The following is a 14575-nucleotide window of genomic DNA, read 5'->3' as shown; positions in this document are numbered from 1 at the left end:
CTATGCCACCAAATAAGCTATACAGTTACACAGGGGTCAACTCTCCTTCAGTCTGTGTTACTGTCTGGATACTGTGTTAATAACCTCAGTTTTCTGGGATCAATACATTCATCCACCTTGTGTTTTATGAATGACCCTATATCTACATTCCCGTACTGTTCTGGTTTTGTTGCTGCTTTGCACCTCTGAACTGTAGTTTATATTTATTGTATTTATTGTTCTATTTTTACCTATTTATTGTTCTTTTATTGCATCGAGTTCGGAAGCCGCAAACGTTATTCTATTCTATTCTATTCTATTCTATTCTATTCTATACTGTATGGGTGTAATTGTTACCTCATGAGACCACAATGGTTTTTGATACAGTGCCGGATAGCTATTATCAAAAAACATCTGTGTAATTTCATCATAAACTAAACCCCGAAGAGTGGCAGGTTTTCATCGCATTCTGACTGTTAATGACTTGTGGTTCAACTACCTGCAGAACTCTGGGGTTGGAGTTAGATGTACAACCCAGTGATTTCAAAAGGTCATTCTGTTCCATTGGTTTCTGCATCCAATTAGCGTTCTCAACTTTTTGGATGGGCCACATCCTTAAAGGGTGCTTCCATCTTTTCTGCCAGTAACAAGAGAGGCAGGCAGAAGTCTGTTGTTTGTTTTTGCCAAACACATTGGATGCATATAAACCCTAGTGGGATTAGTTTTGTTATCCTTAAAACATATTTTCGAGATTCCAACAATTCTGCAGCCTATTAGCCCCAGATGGAAAACAAGAATGACTGCATTAAATGCATTAAATACACTTAAATACATTTTTAGAGGTATAAACTGTGCAAGAGCAATAGCGTGATTATTGGCAAAAAACAGATGGAAAAAATCTATTACTATCCATAATAACTTTAATCGCTTCATCCCTTAACTTTCAAGAAATGCCACTTATTTCTGGACAGCACAGACTTTATAAACGCATGTATTATTAAAATTGAATAATAATAACAATAACCATAGCAATAATAATAACAATAGGCACGCACTCATACACATAACAGTGTAACTGTGTGTGTGTGTGTGTGTGTGTGTGGTGGTGGTGTGAGGAATAATTTCACCCACCCGTTCCGTCACTTGGTCTGGCACCATAAAGTAGGCTACATTTTTCGATAGAGTGTGTGTGTGTGTGTGTGTGTGTGTGTGTGTGTGTGTGTGTGTGTGTGTGTGCGCGGAACTCAACAGTCGGGAGGGGGTGTGATGTAGTCTTGAAAAAAAACTACATTTTTTTGGGCATGAAAATGGTCAAATTTAAAATATTGGCACAACAAAGGGGTGGTGAGCAGCTTCAACCCAGAAATATCGGTATTGGTCTTCAAAAATCCATAATCCCACCAAATCCGGGAGAATCCTTTACAACAGGGATTCTCAACCTTTTTCATATCAAGAACCCCCAATTTAGTCCACATTAGGCCCCGGACCCCCATTTGATGAGATTTCGTCTCTCAAACCCAAATCTAAGAATATTTTTTATTGTTAGATATGATTTTGTCCAGAATTCCATGACTATCTGTATTGTAGGTAGAGAGATAACAGTGAAACTATGGTCAAAATAGTCATTCTTCTACATTCTATAATTGTTCTTATAAATGAAATAATGAAGTTTAACAATTCATCAGTTTGCTGGGGACCCCCTGAAACTCCCTCAAGGACCCCTGGTGGTCCCCGGACCCCACGTTGAGAACCACTGCTTTTACAAAAAAAAAAAAACTCAGAGGGTGAAAACCAAGCAGTGCGAGATAAGTGGGGGGAGGGGGGGGGAAAGAGAGTGATCGGCGGACATCGTGTGGTGAACGGAGACTCACCTTGCCGGATTCACACCTTCATGATGTGGGCGGAGTTGGGGAAGTCAGCGGAGGAAGGGGGAGGGGCCAGGCTGGTCGGGGAGGTGGGGGGACTGGGGGCGCACTGGGCTGGAATGGGATGGAGGGAGTTGGGAGGAGTATGAACACAAGGGGACATGGCAAGCGAAACAATAAGTGAGCCAAAAAAAAACAGGGAGAGGAGAGGTGAGGTACTGCTATGCATTCGCAGTCTGGACATTCATCATGTTCACAAGTCTGGGGCCGGATTCACAAAACCCTCTTAAGAAAAAAAAAAATCTTCTCAAGTGCCATTTTTTTCTTAAGTCTAAAAAAAATAGGGAAAAATGCTATTCTCAAAAACAGTTCTTATATATTTTCTTAACTTTCTTAAAAAACTTAGGAATAAATGGTATTCTGGAAAAGAAAGTTGTCAAATTTGGTCTTGATTTTTTTCTTAACTTTAAGACGGCCCTTCACCTGTCTTAAAACTCCTCCAGTGAAAAGGTAAGCCTCTAATATCATATATTTAAACACATTTTAGACAAGTAGGTTATAGTTCAAAGTCTTCATAGGTTCCCCTACACCTAACATTAAGATGAACATTTATTGTAAAGCTTTATTTGGTGTAGGGCCAGGTAGGCCTCTGTCTCATGTCTGTTGAAAATAAGCTGCAAATTTTACAGTTACCAACAGCAACCAATGTTTAAATCTTTGCTCTAGTTGCCCTAAATAGGTTTTTCCACAATTGTTTTGTAGATGGAAGCACTTTGGGTTGCCTCCTAGCCTTGTCTCCTAGCCTCCTAGCCTTGTCTCCTAGCCTCCTAGCCTTGTCTCCTAGCCTCAATGGCAGTAAGCCTAAAGTTTATTAACCAGAATTAATTCAGGCCCTATTTTGAGAAGTATTTAAGTAGGAAAAGTAAATTCATAAGAAATGAGACTGTTACTAAGAAAACATTGAGGAATTACACTTAAGAGCCTTCTTAAGAACTTCCTAAAATTTCCTCTTATGTCATTTCTTAAGATCTATCTTAAGAACACATTGGTGAATCCGGCCCTCTTTTTGACCTTCCATGAATTGTTTTGAACTGGAGCCCAGCACTCTTCTAACTTTATGGGGTTTTTTTTTTGTTTTTTTTCTTGGTACTTAAACAGAAAATGCCTTCCTTTGAAAAAAGAACGCCAGTTGTTTTTCATTCATTCCACAAGTTTTTGCCACCAGTTTTTGATTGTTACTTGCCTATCCAGATTTTTCCTTAAAATAAAATCAAACATTATGTTGATTGTTAATTAGATTTGTAAGAAAAATGCTTAAATGTGGTCTGTTGAGTAGGCATTTGAGAGCAAGACGAAGCCAGTGTAACAGAAATGCTTCTCAGAAGGTAAATACAGTATCATTAATAAATGTTAGTAAATTATCAATAAAAAAATTTGAGGGATTATGTGTAATTTAGTGAGATGAGGGTCTAGAGGATAAACTAAACAAAGTAAAGTATAGTTCAAGCCATCTATCCAATAGAGTAGTAAACAAAAGAAACATGGACCATTTATGTTGCTTCGGGAGTTCTGGGAAAGATAGATATTTTACGAACGATGTCCTTTTTTTTTATTATTATTTATTTTTATTTTATGTTATTTTAATTTTTTCTTTTTTATTTACTTTTTCTGTGTGTTGGTATGTAAGTGAAATATGTTGTTTCCTTTTTTTTATTTGTTGGAAAAACTAATAAAAGTTCAAGTAAAAAATAAATAAATAAATGTTAGTAAATTATCAATATGACTAAATATGAATGTGAGAATTTTTTTTTTACTTTTTCCTATATGCAGTCAGTCTATACTACAGGAGTCTGGTGGTCGGTTGCTTGCTTCCAGCTTCACAAACTTCTTTAGGGGAGACTTCATTAGCTATAATGTTTATTTCATTGGTGTTGCTGAGTATGGAAGGGTGAAGGGTGAAGTGTGGGTATTGCAGGCTATCATCACCAGCTGAACATGAGGGATCACTAGGGATTCAAGGCATAGGTCAATGACAGTGGAAGTATTTACGTAGTTCAATCTTTTCAAGAAGATTCCATTAAGAGGACATTATGCTCTGCTGTAACCCCTGGTAACTGAGGACAGGCCTGTGAATATTACCTGACACAGTGGGAGGGCCAAATCTTAATTTGGGATCTGCATGTCAGTTTTTATATTTCACATTAATAACAATGCATGCAGCATTGAAGATTTGCATCATCCAAGTACCAAATACCGGTAACTGCCCATCTCTTAAAACTTTAAGGGGTGTTATGGCTTTTATTGACCTCTATCAGTGACCAGGGAATCAACAGATCTACTAATATAAAATAATATACTGTATATAATAATTTTATATAGTTATACATTTTGTGCTATGGGACAGTAAAAATCTTCAGGGTTTCTGCAGGTTTCAACAAGTTAAATTTAAGACTTTTTAAGACCTTTTTAAGACCATTATGAATGCAATTTAAGACCAATTTCATGTCCATACTGGCAAAAAAAGTACATAGGATATGAGTATTTTTAACAATAAATAGATAAATAAATAACAATAAATATCGGGGCAGCAGGATGGACTAGTGGTTAAAGACACCATCCTTAAACCAGATGATTTGTGCCCCATGTCAGCAAAAAACCAAAGTGTCCGTGAGCAAGTCAGTGAATCCATAGCAGCTCACACACACATACAGTTATTTATTAGATTTATTGTATATTGCATTATAGGATATTATAGATTATTATAATTTTTCCCAAAAACACATTTAAAAGCGAGACTGAAGTTAATGCAACTTTATAAAAGTAACGTTAACTTCATAACCCAATCAATTTTTAAGACCTGTCAAAATCGTATTTAAGACATTTTAAGGCCTAAAATTCAGATTATTGGATTTTAGACTTTTTAAGACTTTTTAATGACCCGCGGAAACCCTGAATCTTATTTAATGCACCTTTAATGTTATTCCTATAGCGGGTGTAAGACCACTGAAAGGCCGCACAGCACCTGATTCTGTACACAAAACAGCATTGAAAACCGGGTGAGATGACACATTTCGATGAAAAATGCATATTCAATCGTCTTTGCCGGTAGAAATTACTCTTTGCCGATAATGTTTTTTTTTATTTACCAGCCTTTTGGCAGGCGTGATAGAACTCGCATGGAGATCCCACATCAGAATTCAACCCTGAGTAGAGGGAATCATGCAGGTGTGTGCAGAAATGTGTATGAGGTACTTAAGTTATCTCAGGTGGGAGTAAATAGGTCTGGCCTGTGCTGTGATGCATCGTTCCTTTATCATGGTAAATGGTCGGTGGGAGAGGGGTTAGTGATGTATTTGGTGTTGGTGTGTATGGAATTTTAAATCTATCCTAAAGGTGTACTTGTGCATTTAGGTTTGTGGTTGTAAACTTAGTTTTGCAAGTTTGTACATTTAGTTCCGTGCTTGCAGTTTCAATTTTACCAGCTGTGAGGCAAAAAAAAATCATGTGCCAGATGGTTTTGTAAAGGAAAACAAACAGAATTGTTTTGCCTCACAGCTGGTAAAATTTAAACTGGAAGCACGGAACTAAATGTACAACCTCGCAAAACGGAGTTTACAAGCACGGACCCGACTGTACAAAGCCTGCAAGCACGGACCTAAAAGGTGCAAACGTGTAAAATTAAGCTTGCAACCACAAACTCGCATAACTAAGTTCACAACCACAAACCATAAATGTGCAAGTACACCTTTTACGATAGATTTCAAAGTCCCGTAGGCGGGCGGCAGGTGCGGAGCGGGGCCTCACCGGAGAGAAGGCGGCTGCGGCGGGAGGCTTCTGCAGCCAGAGCGCAGGAGATCTCAATGCGCTTCTCCTGCTCCTGTAGCTGCTGCTCCGAGTTGGCCTGGCTGCCTCCCTCTACCGGGCCATCCAACAGGGGGACCACATTCTGTAGACTGGGGAAAGAAAAGCAAAGAGAAAGGGAAGGAGGAAGGAGAATGGAAATGTTGAGTACCGGAATAAAATTTGGCCTATATAAAGAATATTACTAGTGTAGTGTTTGAACTCATTTAACATGGGACACATTTGTGTCATGAATTGAGAGCTATTGCATTAGCAGATAGGTACGGAAGAGGATTACAATTTATTTGAGTTCTGAGTTTAAAGTCAGAATTCTGAGTTTCGAGTCCGAATTCTGAGATTAAAGTCAGAAGTCAAATTCTCAGAATTCCGACTTTTTTCTCAGAATTCTGACTTTAATCTCAGAATTCTGACTTTAAACTCAGAACTCAAATACATTTTTCACATGTGGCTCTAATCCTCTTCCGTAGATAGGCAACTTCTGAGTCTCCAGTCCACCTGACTTGCACGTTATGGGCTGTGGGAGGAAACCCAGGCAAACATGGGGAGAATATGCAAACGAACAGCAAGGACCACGATTCAAACCCGTGATCCTTCTGTGAGGTTTTTTTTATTAATCCCCTGACTCAAGTCAGAACACTGACTGAAAACAAAATCAGTCACCAAAACAAATACACACAACTGCTTTGATGCATGGGAATCTGTAAAGAATGTGAAGAAGATGCCCAATATAAACTCATGGACAACCGACAGGATAAACCAACGAAAGAGAAAGACACCCGCGGGACTGAGAGGGCATATGACTAACAAGTAAGTCCTTTCAACTGGTTAAACTATGATAACTTCACAAATATGATACACCACATAAACACTGGCAATAATAACCTGAAGCATCTAATAATAAGCTGAGCATCAAAACAATTTCAGGAAGTGGGTTACTCTGTTTCTCCCCATGCTGTTCCTTGTAAAATTGGTGCACAATCCATGGCATGGTTAACCCTCCTATTATGTTAAAATGAACAAATGCCTTTTATGTTTTTGGTCAAATTGACCCCAGAAATTTGAAACTACAAAAAAAATTATTGTAATTGAAAGTCTTTCCCAAGTTTACACGTCAGCACATCAGCAAGTAACGCAAAGCTGTTAGTCAATAATGAAAACAAAAAAGCCAATAAAAAGTAAATTAGTCACCAAAATAGTCTTTTAAAAAAGCTCACGGGCAGAAAATTTCAGAAATGGTACGTGTCATATGTTATGCGCCCTAAAGCATGGGAACATTTTTGAAAGATCAAAAAAAAAAAAAAAAAAAATTGCATGGGAAAGTTCCCTCAGTATCAGTCAAAATAAAACACTGTTGTATACAAAGCGTGTATGAAAACGTATCATCATGTTAAATTTTATGTTGACCTGTTTTCCCCATGAAATTAGGAGAAGTCGTGAAATATCAAGCTGGAAAAATTGACCCCAAAACCTAATAGGAGGGTTAAGTCTGTTTCAAAATGCAAAAAAAAACCATACTTTGATTTGGCGATGAGGGTCTTGATCCTCTCTACTTTCTTCTGTTTCTCCTTCTGCTCCTCAGGGCTCAGAGGAGTGTTATCCTCTGTGTCCAGGTAGCGCTCAGGGATCAGAACCTTGTCGGGTGCCATCAGCTGAAAAGAAGGAGAAGAAGAAGAAGAAGAAGCTGAAGAAAAAAACCCCACACATACATAAACATTTATTAACACAGACACACAAATGTAATTGTATTACATGACATTTAACAAAGACACAATGGCCTTATGATCAGACACATGGGATCTCAATAGTGTTGTGGTTCTCAACATGGGGTCCGGGGACCACTGGGGGTCGTTGAGGGGGTTCCAGGGGGTCTACAGCAAATTGATGAATTATTAAACTTCACCGCTATGTCATTTACAAGAAGTTAACACAATTAGAGAACGTAGAAGAATGACTATTTTGATAGTTTGATAGTTTCTCTGTTATCCCTCTACCTACAATACAGAGTCATGGAATTCTGGACAAAATCAAATCTAACATCTCATCATCTAACATGTACATGTATGTCAATAAATCACAATAATATTCCAATAATTTATGAAAAATATAACTCTCTGAATGGGGACAGTTTGCATAATGAGTATGTTTACTTTGATAATCTAAGTACATTTTGCTGCCAATACTTATGTACTTTTACTTAAGTAAGATTTTGAATGCAGGACTTTTACTTGTAATGGAGTATCTTTACATTGTTGTATTGCTACTTTTACTGAAGTAAAACATCTCAGTACTTCTTCCACCACTGACTAAATTAGGGGTCCTTGATATGAAAAAGGTTGAGAATCACTGCAACAGTGCATGGGGGGTAGGCTGGAAAACACGCAGCAGACATGTATGTTGAAATCATCAAATATTAAGATCCTGTCATATGTAAGGCATGATGTGAGAAAACGGGTCTTTAGTCCACAGATCACCTCGGCCTTGCTTGCCTCACCTCTTTGCTGATGTCCAGGTCATAGTGGTCTGGTTCGATCTGTAACCGTCTGAGGCGGGCGATCTCTTCCCTGGGCGACTCCACCCCCTGGCCTCGAACTGCTGCCTCTAAGTCCTTAATATCCACCTCGTGGGCTGTCAGCCGCCTCCGAATCTGCACACACACACACCACACACACACACACACACGCGCACACACACAATGAAATGAGCAACAAACTGAAGAGCGAGAAGCCCGGTTGAACAACGCAAATCTGAAGCTTGTCCTGAGTTCAGTAATAAGAGAGCAGAGTGTGCAAAATATTGGCAGGAGAGTACGCAAACAGAAGAATTGGCATGTGTAATGCGATTTACCGCGACTGAAAGTAATGACAAGAACGGTTATCGCCTCTGTAATATAATACATAGGGAGAGCACGCATTAATCAGACATCCATGCAGAGATGACAGCTCTGGTAGGGAGGAGGAGGAGGTCGGCTGCGCTTGAAAACAGAGAATCCACTGAGAGCGGGTGTTTTCCAACCGTGTAAATATTTTTTTTTTCGAAAATGCCAGCGAAAATAATACAAACAAATACGACTGCCAAGCAAAGCAATTTTTAGAGCTTTTGGACGAGCTAAACCGCAGCAGCGGGATCTCCCAGTCCACTTTTCCAGATGGCTGGCTTTTAGGTAGCCTATTCTGTCATTCAAACCTGTCTATTTATTGCATTTAGCAAAATAAACCATAACGTGTCTTTCTTTTTCTATTCTTATTTGTATTCTGTTCCTAAGGTGGTGGCAGCACACCCCGTCCACTCCTGGCTTCTAAGTCCAGCTCTGAACCCAACTACTCCAGAAGAGAACATGAAGGCAGCGTGACTCTTCCAGCAGATCGCTGGAGGGCGACCAGAGTTCAGTGAGTGGGAGAGATCTGGGGAATAATGAGGTGAATAATGGACTTTTGCACCCACAGTGTAATCTTTTGGATTCAGAGCACTTGTTGCTTTTTAGAACTGTGAACTGTAGGCCTATGTTATGTGGACATAGTAGTGTCTTGACTGACATCATGGTGAGTGTATAATGACCAAATTTTCATTTCTGGGTGAATATACAATTCATTATAATTCAAATAATAGCATATCCATCCTTAATAGAAATATGAATGTTCTGTGTGTGGATAGCGAGCACTTGTTGAGCAATGGCTCGCATATCCTGGATGAAAAAACAAACAGAATGTTGGAAAAAACGTCTAATATTCATCTAATATCTAATATTGATGCTTTAAGATATAGAGTCCAGACCGCTTTTTATTTGGCCTTTGCTGCCTGATATTATTTTCAGATTCCTCAGCAGTTTCATAGCCGGACCTTTTGCCACGTTGTCTATTTTGTGGAAAAATTGGCATAAGCAACAGCATGTTAGCCTATAATACATACACCCAGACCTACAACAAACCTATTCATTTTTCTTGGCTTTCAATGTAGGCTGTTTCAGCCAGCCTTTTATTTACTATTTATTTATGGTTAATTTAGTCTATTGGTTATGTGTAGTTCATGACCTGTTATGTTCTGGAATTTGAAATTAGGCCAGTCTTTTCATTTGATAGCCTATGAAGAATGAACGGTCTGTTACCGCTCAGCATAACAGACCGTTTTGTGTTCCTAAAATACATTTTGGGTCACTGACTGTTGAAATTAAGGTTAATTGTTTGTCAACCTGTCAGATGTCTTAAGGCCCGCCTGTGAATAAACAGTTGTCAGTTATTATCATATTTCTCTGGGCTACGTGATTATTGAAAAGTCTCAAATCTTCATGGACAACAAAAGTAGCCAAGTTATAGCATAGGCTCTTAGACTAAATCAGGGGATTGTGATATCAGCTGAGGGCAAACCTGTGGGGGCTTTAATATCTTTAATATAATAACTCCCAGTAAGTTTTAGCCTACTTCTAACTATTTTGTAGCCTATTTATTTGACAATTAGTCTAAAGATGAAAATTTGTCTCCAGTAATCTACAAAAAGAATGTTTGTTGACTTACCAGTGTAATTCGGTGGATGAAAAAGCAATTAAATTAATGCAGAGCCTTTCTTATTCATAGGCTACAGATAACGTAGAAAAGGCAAAGATATTCAACAATCAGGCCCTTTATCAACGATTCTGTTCTATTTAATGGAATGGAATAGCAATAATTTAGGCTACTAAAATTCTACTGCTATAGGCCTACTGCTGCAGAATAGAGAGACCTATGGTGACATATGGTTAGGAATTGCTCCATCGACATGTTGACAGCATGGTCTACACGGATAATCAAACGTACCACTTTGTAGTTGCCTGCTGACTGGCCACCTGAAAGGTTTAGACTTCGCCTCTTGTCCCTCACAGAGCTGCTCTGGTTCCGGCGGATTCGCTCGTTCTGCTCCTCCACGCTCATCTTGGACTTCACCTCTGCAGGAAACACAGCACTCTTTGGACGCTCCTAGGAGAAAGCAGCGACAGAGAGAATACACTCTGTATCACTCAATCCAACTGACTCTCATGCAGTGGTGGAAAGTAACTAAGTACATTTACTCAAGTACTGTACTTAAGTACAATTGAGATACTTGTACTTTACTTGAGTATTTCCATTTGATGCTACTTTATACTTCCACTCCACTACATTTCAGAGGGAAATATTGTACTTTCTACTCCACTACATTTATTTGACAGCCTTACTTTTCAGATGGAGATTTGACACAATGGATAATATAACAAGCTTTTAAAATACAACACATTGTTAAAGATGAAACCAGTGGTTTCCAACCTTTTTGGCTTTTGACGTCAAAAAGCAGTGTGTAGTCTATGAGTTGTTAACGGCTCCACCAAATAGTGATTTTTCCCTCTAAACCTCACATGGTTTCATTTCAATAAATGTTCAAATGATCCAATATTTCAGCAAAAATCAAAGATTAGAGAAAAAGTCCAAAAACTGAAAACAGATTTGTGTATCAGAACTTTGTTTTTTCTTCTTTCATCTCCCATTAATCATCTCATGACCCCTCAGATTTATCTGGTGACCCTTTGGAGGGGCCCGACCCCTAGGTTGGGAACCACTGGACTAAACTAGCTAACTGTATATAAAGTAGTTCAAACTAGCTCCACCTCCAGCAGCTACAACAGTAACATGCTGCTTACACACTGATGCTTCAGTATTAATAATCTAATGTCATATATAATAAAATATCAGTCAGAGGGACCAAACCACTACTTTTACTGTAATACTTTAACGTTAATACTAACTACATTTTGCTGCTAATACTTATGTACTTTTACTTCAGTAGGATTTTTCATGCAGGACTTTTACTTGTAATGGAGTATTTTTACATTGCTGTACTGGTACTTTTACTTAAGTAAAGGATCAGAGTACTTCTTCCACCACTGCTCTCATGCAGGTAAACTTGGCATGGTCCACTTGAACTCTCTTACAAGAATGCCTGAAGGAGTAATTAATATGCAATGTTCCCATCAACAGTATATGAGTGGACATTAAATGGTGTGGTGAGTGTGAAAACAATGTAAACTAGTTTTAGTTTAGTGTATTTGTGCAAGAAAGTAAAATATAAAATGTCAATAGACAGAATTAAACAAGATTGTCCAGTATGCACAGGTGGCTGAAAAAAAACCCATAGGGCTTGTGCGATGACCACCTGTATCAACTGAGTCACTAAACAGGAAATGAACTAATAATTAACTTACAAATGAAAATGAAAATTAGTAATAATAGATTATAGTCATGAAAAAATCAAAATCAAAATAACCAACTAAAAAATAACAAAAAAAACAAAAAAAAGTAAATGGCAGAATGAAAACGATTGAGCATCAGCATACATAACTAATAACTTAATGCCGTGGCCATCTGACCAGATCTCAGCCCCACTTATGGAAGATTCTGGAGAGATGCCTGATGGATGAAGTTAATGAAAGATAAAAAGAATATCGAGAGTAGGAGGAGTGCATTTCCCGGGCAAAGCAGGACAATCCTTGAACCTGTGGTGATTTCATCCTGTGAGTAGTAGGCTTTAAGTTATGGTTGTCAGATTATTGAATGATTTATTATCTGATGTGCCTTGGGGTTTACGCCACAGAATCTCTCACATGCTGCTTAGATTCACTTGGAGACCATCCTCAAGCCTTGTCTGGCAAAGTCAACCAACCATTTGTCACAATAAACGGTCCAAACACCTTTGACGTAAGGGTTTCTGACTGCATCAAACCTTAACGTTGGACAATAGCCAGGACACTCTGTGGCTGAAGATCACTGAATGGCTTGATAAGCATGAAAACTATACAAATTATACTCCAGGAATCAACAAAACACCAAAACAATGATTTTTCTCTTAGGAAAATTGTGTTGTGACATCTAGAATCTAAGTCTAATGTGCTTTGGCTGATTGTGGTGGCCGTTAATGCTGGTATTTCCTTTATTTGACCAATACCGAATGTTGTTACATTGAATGTTATTGTTTGAAGACAGTTGTTTGAAGAGCTACACATCTGCGGTTAACATTGAAAGTACTGAAGTTTAGGTCGACTTACCCTGGAGATTCCATTAGGCACCTTGCCATTACGCCGGGAGACGCCATCATAGCTGCTGTCTGGATCGTCGGTGGGTGACTTGGTCCTAGGAGGAACAATGCCAACTGGCATTGGATACAACAGACAAGTCCAGACCATGGGGAAGAAATTAAGTTTAATTCTCTCGGCATGGAGGCACACTACCATTACAAGGCAATGTATATCCTGTGAATCCCACATGATTTAATTCTCTACTGTTAGTTTTAAAAAAAATACTTTGTACAATGCCGTACAATAAGTTGCTTTCTAGTGATCGTGAGCTGAGAAAGGCTCAGTAACTCGACTTGCATGCGATACCAAATGCAAACTTCACTACCCAGCAGACAGGCCTCAGTTGTTGTACCTTTATTCATGGTGGATTGTCTTTCCTGGTCCTGATCCTGCACTTCATTGCTATTGGTCCGTTCTCCAAACTTGGGCTGGAAGACAGAGCACTGATCTTTATTGTTGTGTAATCAACATTAAAACCACTTGAAGGTGTGGAAGATACACTACTCATCCAAAGGTGTGGATTATAGTCATACAGACTCAGAATGCATTAGATAATGCATTAGTGCGGATAGCGATGAGGGCATCATGTTAAATTGACGGGTATACCTGTAATGGCAGAGACAACACACTACTTCACAGACACAATAACTAGCATGACCACATCACTACCAAGACACTACACAAACAGGCACATAGAGAGCATGAGGGAGGAACTGGGATGGTGGAGAACTCCACACCTCCAGTCCTGATTCTGCGATTGAAAGCATGTTGCTCATCTTAGGCTAGAGAATGCATTTGCACTACAAGCACCAGAAGTCCATTTTGAATTGAAATCTTAAGTGGCCCGTTTGAAAAGCTTTTGTCTAATTAATTATTGACAAATGATTGACAGTCATTTGGTTCCTGCTGCATCCAAACAACATGCAGTTGACATGGCCTTTGTTCCAAAGTGTCAGATCCATCAAAAAGGGGCAAAGGGGAAGCAGCCACTTCTGGAACCAGTGCTTTGGGAGGGCAAATGCAGGCTGAAATGGAGACACAATGGGATAATCAGAAGCAATGGGTGGAGTGCTTGAACGGATGGAGAGGTTTGGAAGGAGAAAATACTTTCGGAACATGGAGGGATGGCTTAGGTTGAGGGTGGTGTTTTCAAAGGACGGGTTTCGCTGACACTTGGGTGAAGCGGGGGGCTGGACAGGGGGCAGAAACACCCTACCCATCCCCAAATACCTTTCTGTTGTGAGAGTCTTCATCGTCTAGGTAACCATCATCGAAGCCCAAGCTGCGTAGCCAGGCGGCGCTGTCATAGGGCAGGGGGGGAATGGAGGGAGGGAAGGTAGGGGAGGGCTCCAGAGGGTAATAGGATTTGGGAAGAGGAGGCCTCGGGGGGCCAATTTCCTACATCACCGAGAGGGCAGGAGGGAGGAAGGAAGGAGGGGGGGGGGGGGGGGGGGGGGAGAAGGAGGAGGTGGAGGAGTAGGAGGAAGAGAGAGCGCTGTACATCAGGAGGAGTGACAACAAGCCAGGCAGAGTGCAGAGCAGAAAGGATTCATGGGAATGATTTTGTGGAATGGAACCCTGACCCCATGTTGAGGGTAAGGGGTGAAAGACCACAGGCGGCCAGTGAAATGCCTGGCCTGACCACTCATACTCATACTCAAATACAGTCCACCAAAGGGGATAAACCTCTGTAATACATCCATCACACTACATCCACCAATTTGTAAGTATTAAATTGATCATAGGTAAAATAGTATTGTCCTCAATAGCCCCCTTTCCACTGAAAGCCAAAAGCCCA

At 39.6% G+C, this 14575-nt stretch overlaps 1 protein-coding gene across 1 annotated transcript in view; it reads right to left on the bottom strand.

Moving 5' to 3' along the window:
• plekha6 (pleckstrin homology domain containing, family A member 6) overlaps positions 1-14575 on the bottom strand; it is a gene marked incomplete at its 5' end in the record, with an annotated part of 36886 nt that overhangs the window by 4308 nt on the left and 18003 nt on the right. The window contains 8 exons of the mRNA XM_071514242.1: positions 1851-1958; positions 5649-5797; positions 7221-7354; positions 8197-8349; positions 10493-10651; positions 12748-12851; positions 13130-13205; positions 14008-14175. Of these exons, the coding sequence (XP_071370343.1) occupies positions 1861-1958; positions 5649-5797; positions 7221-7354; positions 8197-8349; positions 10493-10651; positions 12748-12851; positions 13130-13205; positions 14008-14175 (1041 nt within the window). The remainder of the gene's footprint in view (positions 1-1850; positions 1959-5648; positions 5798-7220; positions 7355-8196; positions 8350-10492; positions 10652-12747; positions 12852-13129; positions 13206-14007; positions 14176-14575) is intronic.

This window comes from Centroberyx affinis, unplaced genomic scaffold, assembly GCF_046629955.1.
Source record: "Centroberyx affinis isolate AG114_WGS23_722 - 3 ecotype Tasmania unplaced genomic scaffold, CSIRO-AGI_Caff_v1 ptg008320l_1, whole genome shotgun sequence".
NCBI lineage: Eukaryota > Metazoa > Chordata > Actinopteri > Beryciformes > Berycidae > Centroberyx > Centroberyx affinis.
Note: the sequence above shows the minus strand (reverse complement) of the source record. Positions and strands in the feature narration are given on the sequence as shown.